At 42.1% G+C, this 25,743-nt stretch overlaps 1 protein-coding gene across 5 annotated transcripts in view; it reads left to right on the forward strand.

Annotated features, from left to right (window-relative positions):
* Positions 1 to 25,743, forward strand: part of LOC133663205 (uncharacterized) — a 100,534-nt gene that overhangs the window by 20,427 nt on the left and 54,364 nt on the right. For all 5 annotated transcript variants that reach the window (XR_009828261.1, XR_009828262.1, XM_062067500.1 and 2 more), the window contains exon 2: positions 18,655 to 18,807. Coding sequence is in view for 3 of the 5 variants with exons in the window: in XM_062067500.1 (XP_061923484.1) it covers positions 18,673 to 18,807 (135 nt within the window). In the remaining 2 variants the exon portion in view is untranslated. The remainder of the gene's footprint in view (positions 1 to 18,654; positions 18,808 to 25,743) is intronic.

The following is a 25,743-nucleotide window of genomic DNA, read 5'->3' on the forward strand; positions in this document are numbered from 1 at the left end:
CACATCTGTCATCATTCGTAACAACAACCAAGATTTTAACAACCATACCTCACAATCTACAACAAAAATGCTCTCATGGATAAATATAATACTCATTAAATTGATGTGTCAACATAATGCCCCTCTTAGTGACCGTGTGAGCAGCCTTGATTGCTCCAAAGTCACCTTTTAACTTCACATTTTCTATTCCTTTTGTTATAACGTGGAGAAGGCTAATTGGTCTGTACATGTTCTGGTCTTCTTTATTTCTTGCTTTATGGATTTAATTATAGTAGCAGTTTCTCGACGTGGTAGGGAAAGTGTTTTCCGTTATTGATTTATTTATCAATTGTTGTTATACGAGCAATAATACAATCCTTATATGTTTTTAGGAAGATAGTGTCCAACCCATATATATATCTCTAGATCGTGAGTCTGATAATGCAGTTAAGATTTTGTTTAACTTTGTTTCATTTGTTAATTCTAAAATTAGTCCATCCTGAATAAATGACAATTATTTGCACTGATTTTGAGGGATTTTTTATTCAGGGTTTGTACAGACTGGATGAAATGTTAATTAAAATTATTACTTATGTCCAGACTGTCTGCGATCGTAGCACCATTGATATTTAATGTTATAGTGTTGTTTCTTGTTTGCTCTCTTTCCGTAAGTTTGTATCTGGTTTTCCAAAACTGTTCTAATGTTCCATTTTGCAGCTTTGATTAATTCTAAATGAAAGTCAGCGTTAGACTTCCGCATAAACATTGTAACTTTGTTCCTCCAAATTTTTAAAATCATACGATCTGTACTTAGACCTGTTTTAATTGCTCTTTTGAGAGCTGAGTCCCGATGTCTTTATTAGAATCCAAATTGTTTTATTAATCCAAGGTATTTTTATTTTAGCACTCTTCTTTCTGGTTTTGTATTAGTGTAATTACAGATGATCTCTTTGATTTTTGTCATCCAATTGTAATTTTAGTAGGGCTGCTTATCATTTGTATCATGTAGCAGCCGTTTATAATATCCTTAAGTTTCTTTCTACGCGTCTTATTTAACCAGTCCAGATTAACGTCCCCCATGACGTTACTTCTTTCATACTATGCTGTTTGAGGATGTCTGAAAATGAATCAAGAAAAATGTCTTTAGCTGTGGTCGGTCGGTATACTACAATTACCTTGAAATACATTTCTGAGGAAAATGTGATTTTAATTTAAACATACTCAAATTGATCTACTTTTAATGTTTTCCCTTTCATAAATCATAATTCCTCCCCCCTTTGTCACTCGATCTGTCTTTTCTGTAATCTTGTCCCCCGGGACATTAATTAGAACGAAAGGTGTTGTGGGTTTTAACCATGTGTCTGATAGACAAGGTAATCCGGATTAGAGTCTGACAGTAACTGCTGTATTTGTTCAGTATGTTTCCTGTGGTAGAAAGTTTAATAATGCGGACACGTTTGTTACTGAATACTTTCTACAGACTTCTGTCTCTCTGTGACTTTGTGTAAAAGCAACTATAAATATTTGATATGCTTAAATATTATTTTAGCTCAGCTGTTGTGTAGCTGCTAGCTCCTTGTATCCTACAGCAGGAATGTCCAAATTGCAGCCCATAGCTATGTTTTTAACAGACAACCGAAATAATTGAAAATGTGGTATTTGCGTATCGGTTCAATCAGCGGCAGCTACGCCCTGTTTTATCATTTGACCTAAATTTTTGGTTTCGTAGGCAGGACAGAGAGCAAAGGAACAATGTGGGTCATTAGTTGTCCATCTTATACATGTTAATTGTTGAAAGGATAGTTCACATGAGCGGCCATACCTTGAGTCCCACCATATATAAGAGTCAAAAGGCTCCTATTATGAGTCGTCTAATTGGTAATCATACACTTTGGCGGTTTGGGTGGCAGGGCACACGGACGCACCTCAGTCAGCCAGTGCTAGGACAGTTGGAGCAGTCCCCGTCCTCCATTCGTTCCTGGGAGGCGTCCTCAGTAGTTGTCAGCTGATGTCGTGCTGTCAGGCAACATCAGGAAGTTCCTTCTGTGCAGTATTGAATGTCAGGGCACAGTTCGTAAGCAGGTCATTACAAGGTGTGTGCAGGTTGACCACAAAGGAATGCTTCAAAGATTGTGTTGAACATTGTCCGTTGACACTTATGTCCAGCAGGGGTCTGTTTGTATCCTGCTGTTCGTCCTGCTGTGGGCGTCCTCTGTCACACCTGTATTTTTTGTGAGCATGTTCTGGCTACAACTTTGGAGCTTGTCTTGTTCAGAGAAGTTGGCAGTCCCCCGGCTGCATAACAGTTTCCACCCTAGCTTGACCTAGGACAATTCCGTGACTACCACCCAAGTCCGTCTGTATGGTTTTACGTTTTGTTGAGGTTTTTTCCCTCCAGAATTTGGAACTCAAAACATGTACACCCATCGTTTTCATATCCTCTCGGTTAGTTCAATTTTGCATATCACGTTTTAAAATTACAGTCTTAACCATCCCATTAAATGCTAATCAATAACCCTATTTCAAAGATTATACATACTACTTCATGTGTATTTAAGTACCCTTTTAATTCACTTAAAGATTATCTATAAGTTAATTTAAACTATCATTTGTCTATCAGTAGGCGCGAGCAAGCTGTCATGCTTGCACTCTGACCTCCCGCTGTGCGTGATATTCTCCAAAACAAAAGAATGTTTTTATTCACGTTTCTCCTTATCTTTTCTTTCACACTAGTCACAACATGCACACACACACATTGTTTTGTGCCAGCTGTCCTGATATCGCAGCACAAACACCTCACAAGGCCACCTCCCAGATGTATGGTGGAATGCAATGTCTAATTAAAAATATAAATTACTCCAAACTAAAAATGTCAGACTGCACTTTAAAGTTACTTTTATTAAATTAATGTCCAAACTAACCACCACCACAGCAGACATCTTCCTCAATCCTATCCCAATACTCCCATAAATTAAAAGTGTTTCACAACAGTGGTTAAGTAGTTATTTTAAGTAATAGATCTCAATATGTAGAAATTAATAAGACTAAATCTTTACCAGAAAGTGTAACTTGACAGAGTATATGAACTAACTTCTTGAGAATAATAATTGATCATAAATATGTTGGAAGCCACATATTGAACATATTAAAGAAAAATATCCAAATCCATTGCTATTCGGTATAAAGTTAAACACATGCTGAATAAGAAATGTCTGCACATGTTATATTATTCATTTATTTTTCCATATGTAATATTGTTTTGAAGTTTGGGGAAATGTTTATAGAAGAAATATAGACCCAATACTTAAACTTAAAAGGCTCATTTCAATAATACACAAAGCATTATTATTATGATCATACCAATCCAATTTTTATAAGTCATCATGTGTTAAATGTTCAGATAATTTAATTTTAAAACAATGGCAATTATGTTTCCGAGTAAAGAACAACAGCCTTCCAGTTTGTATTCTTAGCTTGTTTACATTATGAGGAGAAAACTATCATTTACGGGGGATAAATAAATAAAAAAATACAAATGTAATTCAGTTCTAGGAGTTAAATGATGGACCATCCTCAGTGATGAGCTGAACACATGTAGTTTTTTGTTGTGGTTTGAGAGACCCTTGAAAAGTAAAGTTTTTTTAACATTATAAAATATAGTAACAATTACTCCTCTTTGGGGGGGCTAGAATGACAGGGAATGCAAAACAATAACAGTGCAATACTTTTTTATATCATGGTCGTTAATGCCTAGTTTCTCTTATTTTACTGTTCTATTTTTATTCTCCTTGTAATATTTTTCTATTTTGTTTCCATTTATACCCTTATTAGTTACTGTTTACTTTTTACTTCTTCTTCCTGAGGGAACTCTCCTGAAGGAATCAATAACGTTTTATCTGTCTATCTATCTATCTATTACTAACCCGAGCACAATTCATGACGTCATGCTAATCTTGCAGACAGTTGTTTCCATTTAGTTTTATTCTTTACATGTAATTCTACATGCACCAATGTCACATAAAAATTTGTTTTCTTTGTTATTTATTTACATTATTATTTCTGGTTTACTTGCTGTCTGTTTACTTAAGTTCTCATATTTTGGTCTGTCTTCCTTCTGATTAGAATGTGTTTAACGCTTCTCTACGTTTTGTTTTGACTATGGCGCTGAGTGTTGGCGATTCTTATCTGTACTTCCTCAGACTCTATGATCCACAGATGTTTTTAGATGTTATAGAATATAAATTTAAATTTTACTTCATCGTGATTATTCTTGAAATAATTAAAATGTCAATATAATTAAATAATAATTTTACCTTTATTCAATTTAATTCAATTTTATTTAATGTGTTTGCTATATCATTATTAATTCAAAGCTACAATGTGTTCTAATCTATGATGTGCGTGCGTGTGTGTTTGTCTCAACTTCCACACAGGAACTGGATGGATCAGATAAGCAGCAAGGCTGTTCAATACAGTATATTACACACATAATTAATGACTAATGAATTTAACAATGCTTAAATGTCCCAGTCCAAATGTATGTATTGATATTTAAATGTTTATTTATTCATATACAGTATATTTTATTTTTCCTATTATCAAAACCAACCTGTCAGCCTAGTGGCCTAAACTAGCTCAATGCTAATCTAATCCAATGCTATGCTAACTCAATGCTAACCTAGCTTAATGCTAACCTAGCTCAATGCTATGCTAACAGTGTCACACCTCTTCGGCCCACGTCTCACGCAGCTGTCACTCACACAGCCTCGTCACACGCACACATCCCTTATCTTAAAATGTCTTCCAGCAGGGCCTCCTTTTTTTATTTATTTATTTATTTTTTTTCTTACTGAGTCACATGCACACACATCTTTCCCCAAAAAAGCGAGAGCTTTCTTGCAAACCACAGTGTCACACAGTTACAATCACCAGCACAGTTAAAAATAAATGCAACAGACAACTATTTTTCTCATCCAGAAGCACAGCTGTATCATATCAGAACCTTAATAATAAGAACAACATTTATCATTCACTCTAAGATGGACAAATAGTCAAGTTTAAGGAGGGTATTCTGGACTTCTCTGCTTAGGCTGCTGCCCCCGCGATCCAACCTCCGAGTGCGGAATAAGATAATTAAATGGATAGATCATTCACTCATATGTTTTCTGTACATAAACTTTGTCTACTTTCTCACAAGCACACACATTTTAGACAATTTCCCAACTTTTACAGATAGCGGGGCTGTGAGAAAAAGCGTGAAGGGAGGGGAGGGGAGGGGGGGGGAGGGGAAAGGAAGGAAGGGGGGGAATTAAACCAGATAAGAAACCAGGTGCTACACAAAAGTTATTAAATTACGTATATACCTAAATGTACAAACATAAACTGACTCACTCAATACACACACATTACAGCATTCATCATTATACACAAACATTTATAAATTACAATACCACCCCATGTCCGGACAAATATAAACTAATGCACGCATGCTTTTGTGGAATCGGACGTCTCATATCACAAAAACCAGGTTCCATCATTGCTCATACAACGGCGATTAACCCGTTTCATTGGAGCAGCACCTGCGTTTCCTCCCTGACCAACACGGAAAAACCTGGCCTAACGCCCAGTAGGACCACGGGGAATCACCCAACAATCCTACTGCCTCGTGTCTGGTCAGTCCATACAGTTTCACTAAGTTTCACCAAAGCTCTACCATATGCAGCCCGATCAATACCTGTCTATTTGCAGCAAATTTCCAAATTCGTCGTGACAGCTATCCGCTCAGTTGATCTCCTTTACCGGAGTCAATGAGCGGTCACCTATAAGAGGCTTTTCCCACCGCTGCAGTTTCCACATAAACAGATATGTCGCACCTTCATAGACGTCATCAATTTGTATGGGCCAAATGTCACACCAGTTAGCAAATCTTGCCTATAATTTAGCTGTATCCAACTCTGACTAATCTGATGCACTTGCAGCAAGAAGCATCCTCTGCCAACAACGACAGAGGATGAAGAGGTTAAAATAAATTTTTCGTCTCACATCGTCTATGCTTCAAAAACACTCCAAACAACCAAAATTCTATCAACAATCCCCTCATGTTAAAAACAAGAAATCACAAGTTTTCAACAAACACACAGACAAATGATCACATATAAAACAACTCAATCCAACCATAATTTACCCCATTCCAGGTTGTTTTTGGAGAACCTGACTAAACCTATCTTTTATCAAAAATACATTCAGCAATTAGTCTTATCGATCCGGCTCTCTCCAGGCAGAAAATGTTTACACTTTAAAGCAAACTGCTTACCTTGTGATGCGCGCGTGCAACACACTGTCTGCCTGACAGAGAGAGCGGGAGCGGCTGTCGACCTGTAGCTTCTGAGCCATCCTGTTCGTGACGCCAATTTGTGTAGTGGATTGTCCGAAGCTTAAGCAGGCAACAAAAGTAGTTTAGTACAACAATTTTATTTACCCATTATCAGAAATGCAGGTTGAATTGAGTTGGCCGTGCAGACAGACCACATGTTACTCCGGAGCAAACAAGACACACACAAGCCAAAATCACTTCCTAGTCCCGGTCTTCTGCCATTTTTTATATGTCTTTTGTGCGTCAATGTTTTTTATCTCGTGCGTCACTGTTTTTATCTAGTGCGTCATGATTGTTTTGTTTTGGTTTGTCTGTTCCAAAACGTCCTCGTATCTCTTAGTCATATTTGGAAAATCGAAACATTCTGTAGACAGGTTGGCATAACTCCATATTCACCTTTGTCCCACAACTGGTCCATTCAATGGCACAAAATAGAAGAGAATTGAAAATGAGCGGACATTCTTAATAGACAAGAAATATAGGTCAAAAGGTCAGAAATTCTACGACACTGTCGCAGAGGACAGAGAAGGGGAGCGGAAGACAACCTCCTCCTGTGCTGCCACCTAGGAACCCAGCAAAGTATTTAGCCTCAGCAACCACAGCACCACCCACAGAATCCCGAATACAGGATTCTGATGCAGAAACTCCTCCATCATCATCACCTTCATCATGGCTCACACCACAAACCTGTATACCACCTGCTGCAGCTACACCCTCCAGAGATGATTCACTGTCTTTCTCCTCTCTATCGATGAGACTTCCTGACTATCTTGAAAGCTTGGTGAAATTAGGGGTTGAATTGACCCCCCCTTACTCTGGACATGACGTGATCAAAGACTCTGTCATTAAAGGTCTACTGAAATAAAATTTTCTTATTTCAACGGGGATAGCAGGACCATTCTATGTGTCATACTTGATCATTTCGCGATATTGCCATATTTTTGCTGAAAGGATTTAGTAGAGAACATTGACGATAAAGTTCGCAACTTTTGGTCGCTGGTAAAAAAGCCTTGCCTGTACCGGAAGTAGCGTGACGTCACAGGTTGTGGAGCGCCTCACATCTGCACATTGTTTACAATCATGGCCAGCAGCAGCGAGAGCGATTCGGACCGAGAAAGCAATGATTACCCCATTAATTTGAGCGAGGATGAAAGATCTGTGGATGTGGAAAGTTAGAGTGAAGGATTAGAGGGCAGTGGAAGCTATTCAGATAGGGAAGATGCTGTGAGAGGCGGGTGGGACCTGATATTCAGCTGGGAATGACTAAAACAGTAAATAAACACAAGACATATATATACTCTATTACAGTGACGTGCAGTGCGGTTCATGGCTGGTGAGGCACTGACTTCATCACAGTCAGATTTACAAACATATGAACCCTAAAGAGTATCTTATTCACCATTTGATTGGCAGCAGTTAACGGGTTATGTTTAAGAGCTCATACCAGCATTCTTCCTTGCTTGGAACTCAGCATCAAGGGTCGGAATTGGGGGTTGAATCACCAAAAATTATTCCCGGGCGCGGCGCCGCTGCTGCCCACTGCTGCCCACTGCTCCCCTCACCTCCCAGGGGGTGAACAATGGGATGGTTCAAATGCAGAGGACAAATTTCATTACACCTAATGTGTGTGTGACAATCATTGGTACTTTAACTTAACTTTAACTTTACACATACAAACTGTAGCACACAAAAAAGCACATTTAATAAAAAAAACTTTATTATGGTCTCACCTTTACTTATAAATGAAGTCCATGCGCCGCTGTTGTGCTGGATTAATGCACCCCCGCCGTAGAATGCACCCCCTGACGCGAGTGTTATTTCAACTAAAGCCCACACTTAAACTTTTCCACGTGCGACGAGTTGTGAATGAATGAAATATGAAATCCGTGCTGCAGTCTGCAGGTGTACCTAATGTTGTGGCCCTGCAGTTATTCACAACTCCTCCAACACGAACATTATTGTTTTTGCACTTTTTGGCTTCTTATTAAATAACCTTTTTAAATAGATTCAATCTTGCACGTGGAAAGTTTAAGTGTGGGCTTTAGTTGATATAACACTCCCGTCAGGGGGTGCATTCTACGGCGGGAGTGCATTCTCTACCACCAGGAGGCGGGATTACTGCAAGCCTCAGCCAGTGCGTCTTTTGCAGCCGTTTTATGATTGCTCAGCACAAGAAATACTTACACACATACAGTTTTTGACAAAATACACTGTACATTATATACCTCAGCTAACTAAACTATGGAAATGTATAATATAGTTCATATAGCAATACGGTCTCACTGCACAGCAGACCAGCAGTTAGCCGAGTCCGCAATCCATGTTGAGGCACAACGCAGTGACCGTTCATACAGCACATATATTTCCCCAAAGTTACGTACGTGACATGCACATAGCGGCACGCACGTACGGGCAAGCGATCAAATATTTGGAAGCCAAAGCTGTACTCACGGTAGCGCGTCTGCTATCCAACTCAAAGTCCTCCTGGTTGTGTTGCTGTAGCCAGCTGCTAATACACCGATCCCACCTACAGCTTTCTTCTTTGTTGTCTTCATTGTTCATTAAACAAATTGCAAAAGATTCACCAACACAGATGTCCACAATACTTTGGAATTTTGCGATGAAAACAGACGACTTAATAGCTGGCCACAATGGTGTCCCAATATGTCCACAAAATCCGTGACGTCAAGCGCAAACGTCATCATACCGAGACGTTTTCAGCAGAATATTTAGCGAGAAATTTAAAATTGCACTTTACTAATCTAACCCGGCCGTATTGGCATGTGTTGCAATGTTAAGATTTCATCATTGATATATAAACTATCAGACTGCGTGGTCGGTAGTAGTGGGTTTCAGTAGGCCTTAAAAAAAAATAATTTGCCCCTTTTCTTCCTCAGCCTATTCAATTAACCAAAGCTGCCCCCGCCATCGGTGCCAATTGCTGGTATTCCCAACAGCGTCAATGCAGTTGTCTAGGTTGTTAAGGGCCTCTGTGCTGATAAACTTCAAAACAACCAGAGGCCCAATAAGGACATACTTCCTTCTAAAATAATAACTACTATCATAGCACATACAGTAGATTAGTTGAGAGACAGACAGTTAGGTTATCTGATAAGGGAAATCATGGTAAATGGGTTGCTTTTCTACCTTTTTTAAGGAACTCAAAGCGCTTTGACACTATTTCCACAATCACCCATTCGCACACACACATTCACACACTGATGGCGGGAGCTGCCATGCACGGCGCTAACCAGGCCCATCAGGAGCAAGGGTAAAGTGTCTTGCTCAAGGACACAACGGACGTGACCAGGATGGTAGAAGGTGGGGATTGAACCAGTAACCCTCAAATTGCTGGCACGGCCACTCTCCCAACTTCGCCACGCCGTATCCACATTCCTTTAAAGAACACAATGTCCAGGGCAACAGCTAATCTCAAACACGCAGTACTCAATGTCAGATCCTGATTTATAAATAATTTTTAAGTAATAACTTTATTTCCTCTTACAATCTCGATTTAGTTTTTAACTGAGACATGGGTCCACATAAACACAGTAAATGCAGTTCTGATTGAAACTAGCCCACCTCGCTTCAACTGTGTTTCAGACACGACAAAACCCGAGGGGTGGGGGGTGTTTGTGCCATATTCAGGGAAAATTTCCGCACCCACAAATTCTTTTTTTTTTTTTTTTCTTCATTATTTGAGTATGTGTCAACAATCCTCCATACTTTATATCACTGTGTACAAACCACCACATAATTCCAATTCACTTATTGATAATTTTATGCAATTACTTTCAGTTTGTGTGCACTGACTTGGACTGTTAGATCATCACAGGGGACTTAAATGTGCATGTAGATGTAGCCGATGACAGGCATGCTAAAGAAATTAGTGGCATGTAAACAAATCCACCTAGAGCAGAGGCCACACTCTTGATTTGATCATTACTAAAGGTCTTGCTATTTCAAACGTGAATGTTTTAGATGCTGCTTTATCAGATCATTCCTGTGTGTTCTTCGACCTGTCTGTTAGACCCAAACCAACAGTTGAGTCTGCGGCTGTTAGGGGAACACTCATAAATGATAGCTTACGGACACAGTTTGTGAAAATGATCAGGTTTGAAAACTCATATACAATGATCTATGAAACTCATATACATCAAATGTTTTGGACACCATTGCTCCTGGCAAGGTTAGAATGGTTAAAAGTAGGCAAAAGACACCATGGAGAAATTAAGTTTCGGTCTGGCACAAAAAAGGGAGTGCTGCATACCCGAACGGAAATTGCGCAAATCAAAGCTCCAAACTCATTATGAGATTTACGAAGAAAAGCTAAATGTGTTCAACCAGACTTTGCATAGAACAAGTGGAACATATTTTTCGGAAATCATCACAAACTGTAGTAACAACTCTCTTGTCCTGTTTGCTACAATAAACAGATTAACACCCTCCAATATCACTTCTAATAGAACTTATATCTGCATCAAAGTGCAATGAGTTTGCGATATTCTTTCATGATAAAGTTCAAGGCATTAAAAACGCAATAATTCCTAGAAAACAAATAGCTTCTCTGCAGCCAGCTTGTCAGCTAGAGCAAGCACATTTACCTCCTGTGGCTGACAAAACAGTGGAAGAAATCATCTACAGTCTGAGTCCAGCAGCATGCTGCCTTGATGAGTTACCCACTAGATGTCTAAAGTCCGTGCTGAGCAGTTTGTTAATACAATTCGCTCATCTAGTTAACATCTCACTTCAGACTGGAACATTTACAAAAGTGTTAAAAACTGCTGTAAAAAGCCCCTACTAAAGAATAGCCGTTTTGATGCCACTGTACTGATCAACTATCGGCTTATATCAAAACTTCCATTTTTGGGCAAAGTCAAAGAAAAAGTTGTATACCAACAGCTCAGTGAATTTTTCCTGTGTAAAAATGTGTTTGATACTTTCCAATCAGGCTTTAGGCCTCAACACAGCACTGAAACTGCTCTGATCAAGATGACAAATTATATCCGCCTGAACACAGACGCAGGAAATGTTTCAGTCTTGGTTTGGCTGAACCTGAGTGCTGCCTTTGACACAGTTGACCATACTATCTTATTACAGAGGTTAGACAATTGGGTGGGAATATGGGGTATGTTCTTAACTGGTTCAAGTCCTAACTTGATCACAGGACCTACTTTGTTGAAATTGGTAACTGTTTCTCTGACCAAAAGGCTATGACCTGTGGGGTTCCTCAGGGCTCTATTCTGGGACCCCCACTAGGTCAGATAATCCACAGCTTCAATGTGTCCTATAACAACTATGCAGATGACACTCAGATCTACGTGTCACTGATGGCAGATGAACGTCGGCCTGTTGATTCACTTTGTCATTGAATCGAACAGATCAGTGTGTGGGTGCAAAAACATTTTTTTCAGCTCACTAGGCCCTACTCAGTAGCCTAGTGGTTAGAGTGTCCGCCCTGAGATCGGTAGGTTGTGAGTTCAAACTCTGGCTGAGTCATACCAAAGACTATACAAATGGGACCCATTACCTCCCTGCTTGGCACTCAGCATCCAGGGTTGGAATTGGGGGTTAAATCACCAAAAATGATTCCCGGGCGCGGCCACCGCTGCTGCCCACCGCTGCTGCCCACCGCTGCTGCGGTGATGGGTCAAATGCAGAGAATAATTTCGCCACACCTAGTGTGTGTGTGACAATCATTGGTACTTAAACTTTAACTCAGACAAAACTGTAATCATTGTCTTTGGCCGACAGAAGCAAAGAGACACTATTATTAGTCACCTTGAGACCCTCTCCCTGAAACCTAATGATCAGGCTAGAAATTGAAGGGAGGAGTACTTTTTCTCCTACGCGTGTTCGTTTAATCTCTAATAAAGCTCACCAAGTCGTTGTCAATTTTCAGATTCACCATCTTAGATTTATTTTACAGTGTGATTGTTTGAAACAAAAAAATACAATTCCCTCATGGCCACAAGCAGGGAAAGGGAGACATCCTGCCACGTGTGGCTCCTCACAAAATGTCTAACTACTCTTTCCACCTAAGAAATTTTATATTATTTTCCAAAGGGGGTTTTTGTTGTCTTTGTCCCCTCTGACTCCGGTTTCCATGGTTACTGTTCCTCTGCAGGCTTATCTTGATGATTATTGCGGCTCGCAAATACCTCGCGCCCTCATGTCAGTGCTCTATTGTGTGTACCCTTTATATATGTGTTACTTTAAAACTAACCATTTACTATAACATGATTTACTATAATAACTATATGGTAGTTAGCATTCAAAACTATGATGGAAAAATCAATATACTCGTTCATTAGGTATGTGTATGCTAAAAAAATGTGTAGTTAGCTTTAAAAATACTAAAATCCTTCAAAATCTAGGAGTAATAATGGACTCAGACTTTAACTTTAACAGCGACATTAAGTCAATAATATCAGCAGCTTTTAAAAACAAAATACTTTGCCAAAATCAGAGGAATTTTGTCTAAATCAGACTTAGAAAGACTCATCCATGCCTTAGTCTCCAGCAGGTTATACTAAAGTAATGGTTTTCTCACTGGGCTCTCTAAACGAGCTGAAAGCAGCTGCAGTACATCCAGAATGCTGCTGCTCGAGTCACAATAGTCCAGTGCTTAGGTCACTGCACTGGCTTCCAGTTGCTCAGAGAAGACTTTTAAACAGCTCTGACATGTTAAAACCATATGAACCATCTCGAGCTCTGAGAAAATCAGGGAAAGGTCACCTGCTGGTGCCCAGAGTCAGGATAAAACATGGTGAAACTGCATTTCAGTTTTATGCTCATAAAAATCTGGAAGTCTTCCTGAAGATATGGGACGGGTCTATGTAATGTTGCGTCCCAGCAGATCTTCCTCCCAGGGAATTTAAGTTGCTAATCTCCCCCAAATTCTTTTGATGACGTATACGCTGAATAGAAGGACCACCAAAAACAGAATAGGTATTTTGTAATTTATTTACAAAGTTTTGGAAATAGAATGAGACCAATCCAGTACAGAAGCGTTCACTCGCGCAGCTAAGATCACTCTCCCCCGAAAACCCACGGAAGTGCTGTCTTCTTCAATCGGGCCCTCGCTCCCACCCCCCAGAGACGTCCTACTATCAATGTGCAAAATCGTTATTTTCAAATAAAATTTAGTTATAACTTCTTACCCACGGGAAAAATGTTTAAAACTATGGACTGTGTCAGAGTCGGATGATTGTTGATTTTGTTGTTAGGTGTCTGTATCCACCCTCACCCCCTTCTGTTTCTGAAAAAGGGACTGTGTTAGTAATACTATCACTTTCAGAAACATCTAAGAAAAAGGTCAGCTAATAGTCAAGTACAGCAAGAGCAGAGGCGGAGGACAGGTCATGTTTAAGGTCAATGAAAGTCTCTTTAGCCTCTGTGGTCCACTGGGGGGTGGTGTTAGGGTAGGGGACCCCTTAGCGAAATCAGAAATAACTCAAAGTCAACTAAACCCAAAATTTTATGTAACTTATTCAATATGGTGAAAGCGACAAAATATGCTTATATTTATATTGACACTAATACTACAAAAATACTAACCTTATGGAAATTACATTTTACTACACCTGGTAGCCACAATAATTAATTAAGTCAAGCTCATGTTGTAGAAAGTCGAATGATGCGGACACGTTTGTTACTGAATACTTTCTATCAGACTTCTGTCATGGCGACTATGTGTATGTAATAAGCAACTATAATTGTTTGATATGCTGAAATGTAACGTGTCGTTTTAGCTCAGCTGTTGTGTAGCTGCTAGCTCCTCGTAGCCTACAGGTGTCTAAAGTGCAGCCCATAGCTATGTGTTTAACAGACAACTTAAACAATTGAAAATGTGGTATTTGGGTGTCGGTGCAATGTGTGGCAGCCACGCCGTGTTTTATCATTGGACCTAAGTCTTTGGTTTTGTAGGCGGGGCAGAGAGCAAGGGAACAATGTGGGACAGCAATTGTGTCCATCTTACACCATGCTAGTTGTTGCAAAGATAGGTCAACATGAGCAGCCACACCTTAAGTTCCAACATATATACATATAAAAGAGTCAAAGGCCTCCTGGTATGAGTGTCTAACTGCTGATCATAACATGAGGCGGGTCCGGTGGCGGTACACACGGAAGCATCTCAGCCAGCCAGGGTTTTCACTGTTAGAGCAGTTGGATGTCAGCCATTCCTGTTGTTTCAGGCTGTGGTATGAGCTCATGGAGGAGCCTTGGTAGTGGTGTCACGGCTGGGTGGTTGAGCCGTCAGGTAACACCAGGAAGGTTCCTTCTGTGCTATATTGAATGTCAGGGTACAGTCTGTAAAGGAGGTCATTACCAATTAGGCAAGGTGTGTGCAGGTCAACCACGAAGGGGTGCTTCAGTGTGTGTCCAGCAATCTGAACCGGAAGTGGTTTGGTGACAGGTAACCTTCTTGTGACCCCAGCGAGGCCTTCGACCTTTAAAGAGGAAGCACACAGTTTCTTTGGTAGCTCTGCATTTAGAATTGAGTGGGTGGCACCAGTGTCAACGAACTGATAACATTGTCCGTTGACACTCATGTCCAGCAGGGGGCCAGTCTGTATTTCCTGCTGGGGCTCCTGCTGTGGGCGTCCTGTGCCACGCCTGTATGATGTTCGTTTGCCGGCATGACGGAAATGTTCGGACAGTCTCGACTCCAGTGACCAGGCTGGTCACAGCTGAAACCGTTTCCACCCCGGACTGGCCTTGAAGAACCGTGTTGTCCACCACCCGAGTCCAACCGTCTGGTCTCACGTCTGTTGAGGATTCTTTCCTCCACCTGCTGGAACTCAAAAGCAAGGTCACCCACTGCTGAATATACCCGAGCTGATCTTTGACCTTTTGGTTCTTTTGACTTTTTATCTTCAGCGATCTGTAATTTAAGTAGTAGTTTCCTTTTTGCTCTGTCATTAGCCTTATCATCCTCATCCTGCTTAGTCCTATTCTGTATGTGGTGGATAAGATGTCCCTGCCATGTGTTGCTTTTGGCACAGGGTACATCAGGGTTAGCTCTGTCCAAAGTGTTTAGCCAAAGGCTCCCTCCCTGAGGTACAGGTGGGAAAGCAAGGTCAACAATGGCTTGCATGTATGCGACGGCAAAAGACTTATATTGAAGTAGGCCACGTGTCAAAAATGTCTGGTGTGCACCGCCATCTGCCGGAGGAAAATGGTCAGACGTGCAAAAGAAGGGGTTAATAATTTGAGTCATTTTAAGTTTCGGAGGTGGAGTCAATCTTAGAGGGGGCGTATGAGTACCGCCCTCACTTGTCACTGGAGTAGGGGGCGGTGGCCCAATCAAAGTCTGGGCGGGTCGTTTGAATTGTCTGGCGCATGCGCTACAGGCGAAAGACCAGTCAGTCCATTCTGTCATATTTGTCTCATCAATCATCGGTTCTTTTGCTGGATTTCTTTTTTCCACATAATCCCCGCTTACTTTTATCATACGCCAAACTCTTAAATTCTTGAGCACCAACTTTCTCCCTGCGTGTTCCATTTTCACCAACAGCACACACACACACACATAAGCAAGCAAGCGCACGCACACACACGCACGTGTAAGCACTCACGCACACACACATGCACGAAAGAAAAAGCTGCACGAAAGCTCTCTCTCTGCGTTTCACTTTACCATTAAAACTTCCAGTTACTTTTCTTAGTTTACCAAACGTTTGAGTTCTCGACTTTACAAGTGTTGTAAACTCCCTCTTAACCCTTTCAAGGAACGTTCTCTTTTTTTTCTTTTTTCTTTTTAAACTCTACCTGCTAATTTCATTGTCGACAACAGTACATTCAATTGATCATTAAACAGTAATGATTCATCACATTTTCCCCCAACCGCCATCACATTCCTGTCTGTCACACTCCGTGGCCATTGTGTCTCTTTTGTCTCAATTTATCGTACCATACGAAGTACCATATGAAGGGTCTCGAACCCGTTACTCAGAATTTATCGTACCATACAAAGGGTCTCGAACCCTTTACTCAGAATTTATCGTACTATACGAAGGGTCTCGGACACGTTACTCTTTTAGGCGATGACCAATGACCCAGGGCGAGCCACACCCGACTATTAGTTCACTCGTCAATGAAACTGCCCGTCACGGTAGTCGAGACACAATGACGTGAGTTGACCACTATGTACAACTATTGTGTAATGGCGGGTTCGGCAAAAATGCAACCAATCTATCAAAATCACCACTCTGTGTCTGGGGTACAAAACAGTGTTTGACTTACAGACTTCTGGGCAGACTCCTAAAGCAGATTTTAGAAAAAGGCTCTGCTTACCTTAAATTATTTTTGCCAAGTGAGTCTGTCCAGAAGATTGCAAGAAGTCGTCAATCATCAGCGTGTCATCCCGGACGAGCCCCCAAATTGTTGCGTCCCAGCAGATCTTCCTCCCAGGGAATTTATGTTGCTGGTCACTCCCAAGTTCTTTTGATGACATATAAGCTGAGTAGAAGGACTACCAGAAACAGAATAGGTATTTTGTAATTTATTTCCAAAGCTTTGGAAATAGAATGAGACCAATCCAGTACATAAGCGTTCACTCGCGCAGCTAAGCTCGATCTCCCCCCAAAACCCACGGAAGTGCTGTCTTCTTCAATCTGTCCCACGCTCCCACCCCCCAGAGACGTTCTGTTCTACCCCCCTCTTCCCCTCCCTCCTCCCCACCTAATGTCTGCTAGCCCAGAACAGCTTTGTGCCCCTTAGCTTAAGAATGTTATGGGAGTGTGAAGCAGAGACGATATTCAACGCCCTGACTCTCTCCCCAAGGACACTCGTAATGCAAGCACTTTGTACCAGACGAAACATTAGCTGATTAAAATATGACTACAGGAGATACAAAAGAAGTAACTCTTAAATATGGATATATGTAATTATCCACTTCCGTCAGTAAACATCAACCTGCTGAAGGGACTAAAGATGGAAATTAGCCGTTGGCTATGATCATGCATATATACATGTATATGTCCATTAATATGTATTGTCCATCCATCCATCCATCCATCTTCAACCGCTTATCCGGAATCGGGTCGCGGGGACAACAGCTCCAGCAAAGACCCCCAGACTTCCCTCTCCAGAGCAACATTTGTGACTTCCTCCTGGGGAATCCCGAAGCGTTCCCAGGCCAGAGAGGAGATGTAATCCCCCCATCTGGTCCTTGGCCTGCCGCGGGGCCTCCTCCCAGTGGGACGTGCAACGAGGACCTCCCTAGGGAGACGCTCGTGAGGCATCCGCACGAGATGCCCGAACCACCTAAGCTGGCTCCTTTCCAAGCGAAGGAGCAGCGGCTCTACTCCGAGTCTCTCTCGGGTGACTGCACTTCTCACCCTATCTCTAAGGGAGATGCCAGCCACCCTTCTGAGGAAACTCATTTCGGCCGCTTGTATCCGCGATCTTATTCTTTCGGTCATTACCCACACTTCATGACCATAGGTGAGAGTAGGAATGTAGATAGCTCGGTAGACCGAGAGCTTTGCCTTCTGGCTCAGCTCCCGTTTCGTCACAACAGTGCGGCAGAGAGACTGCAATACTGCCCCAGCTGCTCCGATTCTCCGGCTGATTTCCTTCTCCATCTTTCCCTCACTCGTGAACAAGACCCCGAGATACTTCAACTCCTCCACCTGGGACAGAGTCCTGTCCCCTACCCGGACTGTACAAACCATCGGTTTCCTGCTGAGAACCATGGCCTCAGATTTGGAGATGCTGATCCTCATTCCAGCCGCTGAACACTCGGCTGCGAACCGATCCAGTGAGAGCTGAAGGTCACGAACCGAAGGTGCCATCAGGACCACATCATCTGCAAACAGCAGTGACGCAACCTTTAGCCCCCCGAGACGTATACCCTCTCCGCCATGGCCACGACTCCGCCTAGAAATCCTGTCCATGAAAATCACAAACAGGATAGGTGACAGAGCGCAGCCCTGGCGGAGACCAACCCCCACTGGAAACGGATCCGACTTACATCCAAGCACCCGGACACAACTCTCGCTTTGGTTGTACAGAGATTGGATGGCCCTCAGCAGGGTTCCCCTCACTCCGTACTCCCTCAGCACCTCCCACAAGATCTCCCGAGGGACGCGGTCATACGCCTTCTCCAAATCCACAAAACACATGTAGACTGGATAGGCATATGTATTGTCACTATTTTAAATAAACTCTATAAACTTTACATATCATATTTGCTGATGTTGTTCTGTTTTGTTTTTCTTGATGTTGTGGCCGCAGCTACCAAGCTCTCATGTGTCTCCAAGGTGTGTATTTTTGAATAATTTTCTTCAATGTAGGATAACCTCCTGGAAGAAATGTGGAAACAGCAGGACAGTCTTGCGGGGCCTAAAGCTCCAGAAGAAGAGATGTCTACTTCTATGGAGGCCAGTGGTGGTTTGGAGGAAAACAAAAACAGCAATTCTCTGATAGAACAACTCCGAGCTCTGGAGGTTGGTGGATTGTTTCTTTCTTACCTAATCATGTAAATAATACATTATATACCTGTATATACTGTAGCAATCAAAGGTTATATAAGTACTCAAACTAGTCCAGTGTTGAGTATGGATAGATTGAAAAGCTAAGACATTGGAATTGTGAGACTTTTTGTCAAGCTTAGCAATAAAACAGTTCTTACATGCTTGTACATAAAATCCAAGCAACTGAACTGTAACATAGTGACCAACAAAAGTCCAGGTGCCAAACCTCTCCCAGTGGTTAAAAATCACCTGGAAATGCTTTCAGCAAACATCAGCGAGGAAGGAAAGAACACAGAGCACTTATTAGCCTGAGGGCATAATGAGGTGTACCAATTGGTAGGGAGTGAATGTCGATGGAGACACACTGATCAGGGACTGCAGTCTTGTATTAAGTATTGAAAGCAATACTTGAGTAAAAGTACATGCATTTGACCCAAAATTGATTTGGTAAAAGTCAACTTTCAGAAAATTACTTAAGTAACAGTCTCAAAGTACGTGACATAAAATGTACTTAACAAACTTCACTTGTTTTTAACATGAACTTCATTTACTTCAAGTAATTTTTTACTCCAAAGTACAAAAATTAACACTTTGCTTCTGGAGTAAAGTTGGCAACAAAGGCAGTTCCAAACACACATCCAAACTTATACCAAGAGGGGCAAGGAGGGGCTATAGTTTAACCAGAGGGGCACATTAAAACATGGCAACAAATTATATTTAAAGATTATGATTCATTAACTTTATTTAATTTATGTTGGATAAACATTAATTATATAATAAATCAATGTACAATACTGTGAAGTGTAATTCCTATTTACGGAAGCTTCACTACACAATAAAGATTATTTTTCAACTGGTGTAACCCACCTGATTCAGTCCCTGCTTTTTATGTTACGCCCTGACCTCGAATATAGGTTGTCGGCATGAGAGACAAGCATGCTAGCTGTCGAGCTAAAAGCCCAAGCTATCAACCCGATAGCCAGCCCTGCTTTGAGGTTATCAGGGAGTGAAGTTTGCTAAGGTACACATGGTACACACTGGCTGGCCTCTGTTACACTGGCACAATGCTGGTTGATTTGAATTTAAATCAAATATAATTACAGAAACATAGATACAATACACTACAATAACTTACTTGCATAAAGTTTCCTTTACTATTAATCATTACCTCTATTTGTTTTGTTTTCACTCTCTGTAAGTGACAACACTTCCATTAATGTACGTCCATTTTTCCTGTACTTGTTTAGTGTTCTTTGTCAAGAATATCTGTGAATATTTTTAAGATGTCTTCGATACTACTTCATGCTATCATTGCACACTTGTGTCCATCACACTTTGCATGAATTAAAAACCTCTGTATTTCGCATCATTGCTTTTCTTTTCACTTTATAAAAGTAGGTTTTAAAACAAAAAGCATGTCTGTGGCATAATGTGTAATTGTAAATTTAGTTTGAGCAACAAATATACAATCCATCAGGAAGATGAAACAAGCTTGTCTTCTGTTTCATATCAATATTCTCACGGGCACCCTTTCCTCTACCTTATCACTCCTGCTTGCTTCTTTGTCTTTCGTGTTGCCTCTTTTTGCACTGCTCTCCAAATCTAAACAATGGAACTATTTGACAGGCCTCTCAACAAAATTGACAAGATCTTGGGTTTGGGGGAACCTGCTTGTCTTGACGGAGCGGTTGTTGCTGGACACACAACGGAATCTTGGGAGAAGAAGGACTGCTTTTTATGTTCCACCCTGACCTCGAATATAGGTTGTCGGCATGAGAGACAAGCGTGCTAGCTGTCGAGCTAAAAGCCCAAGCTATCAACCCGATAGCCAGCCCTGCTTCACATCCTCCCTTTCAGTGGAGGATGTGAAGACACCCACCTATTGGAATTATGACACCAGGACATCTGCTGATTGGAGTTGCTCTTGTTTGTCAACAAATTGGAAGTTGCTTGCGGCCTTCAAAGTACCCCAAAGCTGCCACAAATGATTGGAGGATGTGGGCAGAACTGTGGACACTTTGTGATTTGGATAACATCGGACTGTCTGCCCTGCAGGATGAATTTGAGGACCAATAATAGACAATTTAGAGTGAAAAGCAAATGTATTTTCACTCGCATACAAAACATTCTAACTTGGATTGTTTCCCTGACTCTCCCGAAAGACAGTGCGGCGAAGACACAACAAACTCCCTTCTTGTCTCTCATGGACACACACCTTTTGTTGTTGACTTTGGACTGACTGGCGGCTGCTGGAACACCAAGGCTGTGGAACAGACACACGCCCACATACCCCACCCTCATCCAACGCTGTCGATGCTTGAATCCCTTAGGGGTGATGAACGGCTGGAGAGCAGACGCAGCAGCAAGGCTGCAGACGAAATCACTGAGGGAAGTGACGATGGCGGCCCGGAGGACTCCCTCTATGTAAAGGAACCCTACATCCATGTAATACCCTTGGGGTTTGGATAGCGGACATGGGCAGGAGCAGTGAGAGAACATGTCATCGAGCACTGGCCTGGTGAGGATGAAAACGAGCTGAGTGAAGCAATAGAACTGGACTGTAAAACCAAAGGGGTATTCACCACCCCAATGACGAAGAAAAACATTTAGGTACGAGTGGTGGCTTCCCCCCATCCGCCGGCAAATAGGCCTGAAGCTGTGCCATGGATAAAATGGTGGGCAAAGGAGCTGATGCCAGGTGTACCCAGAGGCAAACAAAGACCCTGGTCGGCCCGTCCTTATCACTCGACCGTGGTAAAGATGTTGGCCAACAGAGTTGGGGTTGAGCCAATTCTGATTGTAAAGAAAAGAAGGCCGTACCCCTGGCATAAAGACAATGAGTCAGGGCCCATCTGGAAGGCTACCGGGACCCCTTGGGGGGACAGTAACAAGACCAGGGGGCAGATGACCAGAGTGTGACCACAGCTCCTGCCAACGATGAAACGTTGACGAGGAAAGTGGCAATGGTGATGAGTCCGACCTCGAGAGGAGAGTAGAACAGCTTAGCTTGGCCTGGGACGGAGACAACCTACAAAGTGACCAACTAAGCCGCCTGCTGAATCTGGAGAGCGGTATGGATCACCTCAAGACTCAGAGGAGGAGAAACCAAAGAAAAAAAAGCATGTGGTAAAGAAAGATGATTGTACAAGGGTGCTCCCAGACCTAAGACCCATGCCTGACCGTGCAAAGAGACTGAAAGGTCAAGCAGGCATAATGGTCTACAGTTATGTGGGGGAGCCCTGGGACCTCGACGGACATGGACTGCTGATCTTGACCGAGTCCAAACTGATTCCCCACCTGAAGAAGTTTCGGGGACAGTTGGTCTTGAATGCGAGAAAAAGTTACGAGAAGGAGAGAGCGGAGGTTCAGCAAGGAGTCGGCCGCCTAGTTCCTTATGACAGCCGCAGGACGGTGATGACGAGTGGAGGCGAGTCCGCTTACTTTGGCATTATACATGTGCCAGTAAAAAGATTTGGTTTCGCTGGGAACACAGACTTTTACCGGGAGGTGGTAGCAGAAGCACTGGAAGAAGGCATACGGTATGCCAGTGGGCTGGAACTGTACAGCTATCTGTCGCTATCTGCCTCGATGGGGTGAGGCCCGGAGACCTGCCGCGGAAAATGACGGAGGAGGCGGTGACCAGATCTGTGTGCACCTGTCTCGGAACGACTCCAGGCTGGAATCACGTGAAGGAGCATGAGATCGTCACCACCGAGAAGCAAGACTGCGAGCGTCGCAAGGAGCTGGTGAGACCACTGAGAGGGGGCCGAGCAGCTGGAGAGTGCAGCGGCTGGAGAAACCGAGATGTTCGTCTCTCCTACTAGGGCCAGCAGACCGCGGAGCACGTCCGCCCCCGGGTCTGCAGGTGGCAGAGGGGTGCTGGTCGGAAGCAAGTTGGAGGCGTGAGTGTCCTGATGGTGACTACTCCGGCGGCGACAGTGACGCCAACCCAGGAGGAGACGAGTACGCCACCACCGCCGGCTCCTGCAACGGGGCCCGCGGTGCGGCTTGACTCAGATCTGAGGCATGCCACCCATCACTAAGACACAACGTCATCCTGCCCTAATTCAGCCCGAGGCCGGCGAGTGGGTCTTCTTGATGCGAGCCGACCCCAGCCCTGAAGATGTTGCTGCAGCCCGACTCTGAGATGGACGTGTCAAAGGAACAGGAGACCTCGGACGAGGAAGCGGAGGAAGCGGACCCAGGTCTGGCCTCGGCAAACACGGAGAACCTGCCCCAGCCCAGAGAGCTACAGACAGGAAAAAGAGCGGGAGACAAGAAGGCGGTTCTCACGTTTTTTTTTTGTTTTTTTTTTGTCCTGTCCAGCTACTCAGGCAAATCATATTGTTGATGTAGATGCCTATATCAACCATACAGATGTACTCTTTGTTGCCTTTTTTGTATTTGACTTTATTAAATGGAATTATATTATTATTTGGTGCAGCCGGGCCGTAGCAGGAGGGGATAGAAAGAGAAAAAAAGGAAGACAGAGGGGCAAATTGGGATAAGACAGAGAAGACAATATTACCACCTTTGCTTCAAACGTAGGTAAACATTTAAATAATAATCATTCAGATCTGCACAAGGAGTTTAAATAGTGACAGGTAATAAAATAGTTGTTACACCTGTCTTGCTGTTTGGCTCCGATGCAGACTGTCAAGGAGCACAGGGCAGACGTTTCCTTCAGGGTTGATGTTTTCGTCAGGGGTAACCCTTCACTTTCCAATGGTTCTGCAAAGCTCTGCATTCCGATCAGAATTCGAAGCCGGCGATTTGTGACAGTCTGGTTGCTTTGTTATTAGTTTTGCAGGACACAACCAGACCCGTTCATCACTCTACTACGCAGTGCATACGCTACCGCTCTCTCTCTCTTTGCTCATCCACTCACTCACTGACGTCACTCAGACAACACGTTGCCATTCTCACTAACACATACACTACTCTCATGAGTTAACCAGCTCCCCTTTTGTGCACATGTAGATGTATAACATGTAAATACATAACATGTAGATATATAACATGTAGATACATAACATGTAGATACATAAGATGTAGATACATAACATGTAGATACATATACATGCACACAGCTTTGCGGAGTTAAAACCGCAAAATCATAGCGTCAACTAATGCAAGTAAAATGACTGAATTTTGTAACAAATTGCTACAATTTGTGTTTTAAATTTTAACCTTCTAAAATTGTTCTTTTAGTGCAATAGGAAACATGTTTATTGTATTGTATTTTATGTTAAAATAAAGCCAAAATGTAATTTTTTTTCATAATTCCCTTTATTTGGAAAAGTATCAAAGTATCGAAAAGTATTGATATACATTTTGGTACCGGTAATGGTACCAAATTATTGGTGTCGGGATAATTTATTTATTTATAACCCTAGTTTGAACTATACGCTACTTCATATTACAAATGGCAACAGCGGTGGATGAGTGTTCATGGACGACCAAGTCTGCCCCACAACAAGAGGATAGAGAAAAAGAAGGACTTATGGACTACATGGTGGACGCGCGCAAGGCACTCTGGGTACATTCATACTAGGGTTGGGTGATATGGACCAAAATTTGTTTTTTTAGTCCAAATAGCAGTATACGGTATATACCGGTATCATAAAAATTGTGCAAAGTGCTTAAGGTTGCCTAAGTTTTATGGTTCGATAACCAGTGTTGAGAGTACTCTGATTATTTGTGTTGTAAGTAGTAACATAATGTGTTGTGAGTAATTAGTTAGCCCATACTTTGTCAAAGCAATTTCTGTTCATTTTGTTCAATAATGTTAGGTTTACCGCCTCACGCTTGCTGCGGTGAAAGCCGCTGGCTGTTAAGTTTAAAACTACTTTTTATACTAAAGTAGCAGCTGGGTGTTTTTAATTTGAGGAGCAGCTAAACATTTGACACACCAAGCAAGCAGCAGAGAGGAGCTTTTGTTAGCTTTTGTGCTAAGTTGCTAACACAAGTTAGCAATATAAACAGATGAGGTTAGTGATAAAGTGGCTACAAGGAGAGGTATAGGTTCTCAAGTAAATTTGTATGTTTAAATAAAGCTGTAGTCACTCACAATAGCCAAATAAAGCATTTCATCACTCGGCAGTCAAGAAGTCGGCACCGCGTCGCCATATTTAAAAACAAAGGTTTGATGTGTTATAGTGCGTCAGAGAAGCCTCTATAAACACGCAAGGAGCGGGAGTGAGACAACAAACGGCCGTAACAAAGGCACATCAAAAGATACTGCGGTATTCTCTCTATATATAACTATATATAACTATTAACTATACAATCGATATGTCGCCCAGCCCTAATTCATGCCATGTATGGATAATCTGGTAATTTTTTTCCCAACCGGTGATGTCACAAGATGGGACAAATTGGTTGGTTGGTTGGTTGGTTGGTTTGGAGGAAGTATGAAGGAGGGCAAGATTGTATTATAGATATCACAGCAATGCCGCCACGATTTGATTTCAAATTTTGGGGATTTATGCAGATCCCAAATACACTACAAGAGGTAAGAAAAGCTAGTTTTGCATAATAGGTCCCCCTTAAGTGAGCAGAATAAGGTGTGCAATTAATTTTGCATCTATGTCTGAGAGGAGAAAATGCTCGCACAATATGATTAATCAACACTCATCATCATTTTACGAACATTATTTAACGTTTTATTTAGCATGTCTGAGTACGTGTGCTAGACCTCGGACCAACTGCAACCTCAAGTATGTACAAACTGACACACACACGACCTTGAGACAAGATCGGTACTCCCATTGCAAAGACAGACGATAGACAGAGAATCCTCCGTCCAGAAATGCATTTGAACTGTCATTAAAAAAAACATTGGACATATTGTCTATTCAACAACATCCTTTCATGATTTTATAGCTGCACGCTGGGTGATTAAAACAA

This window comes from Entelurus aequoreus, linkage group LG13, assembly GCF_033978785.1.
Source record: "Entelurus aequoreus isolate RoL-2023_Sb linkage group LG13, RoL_Eaeq_v1.1, whole genome shotgun sequence".
NCBI lineage: Eukaryota > Metazoa > Chordata > Actinopteri > Syngnathiformes > Syngnathidae > Entelurus > Entelurus aequoreus.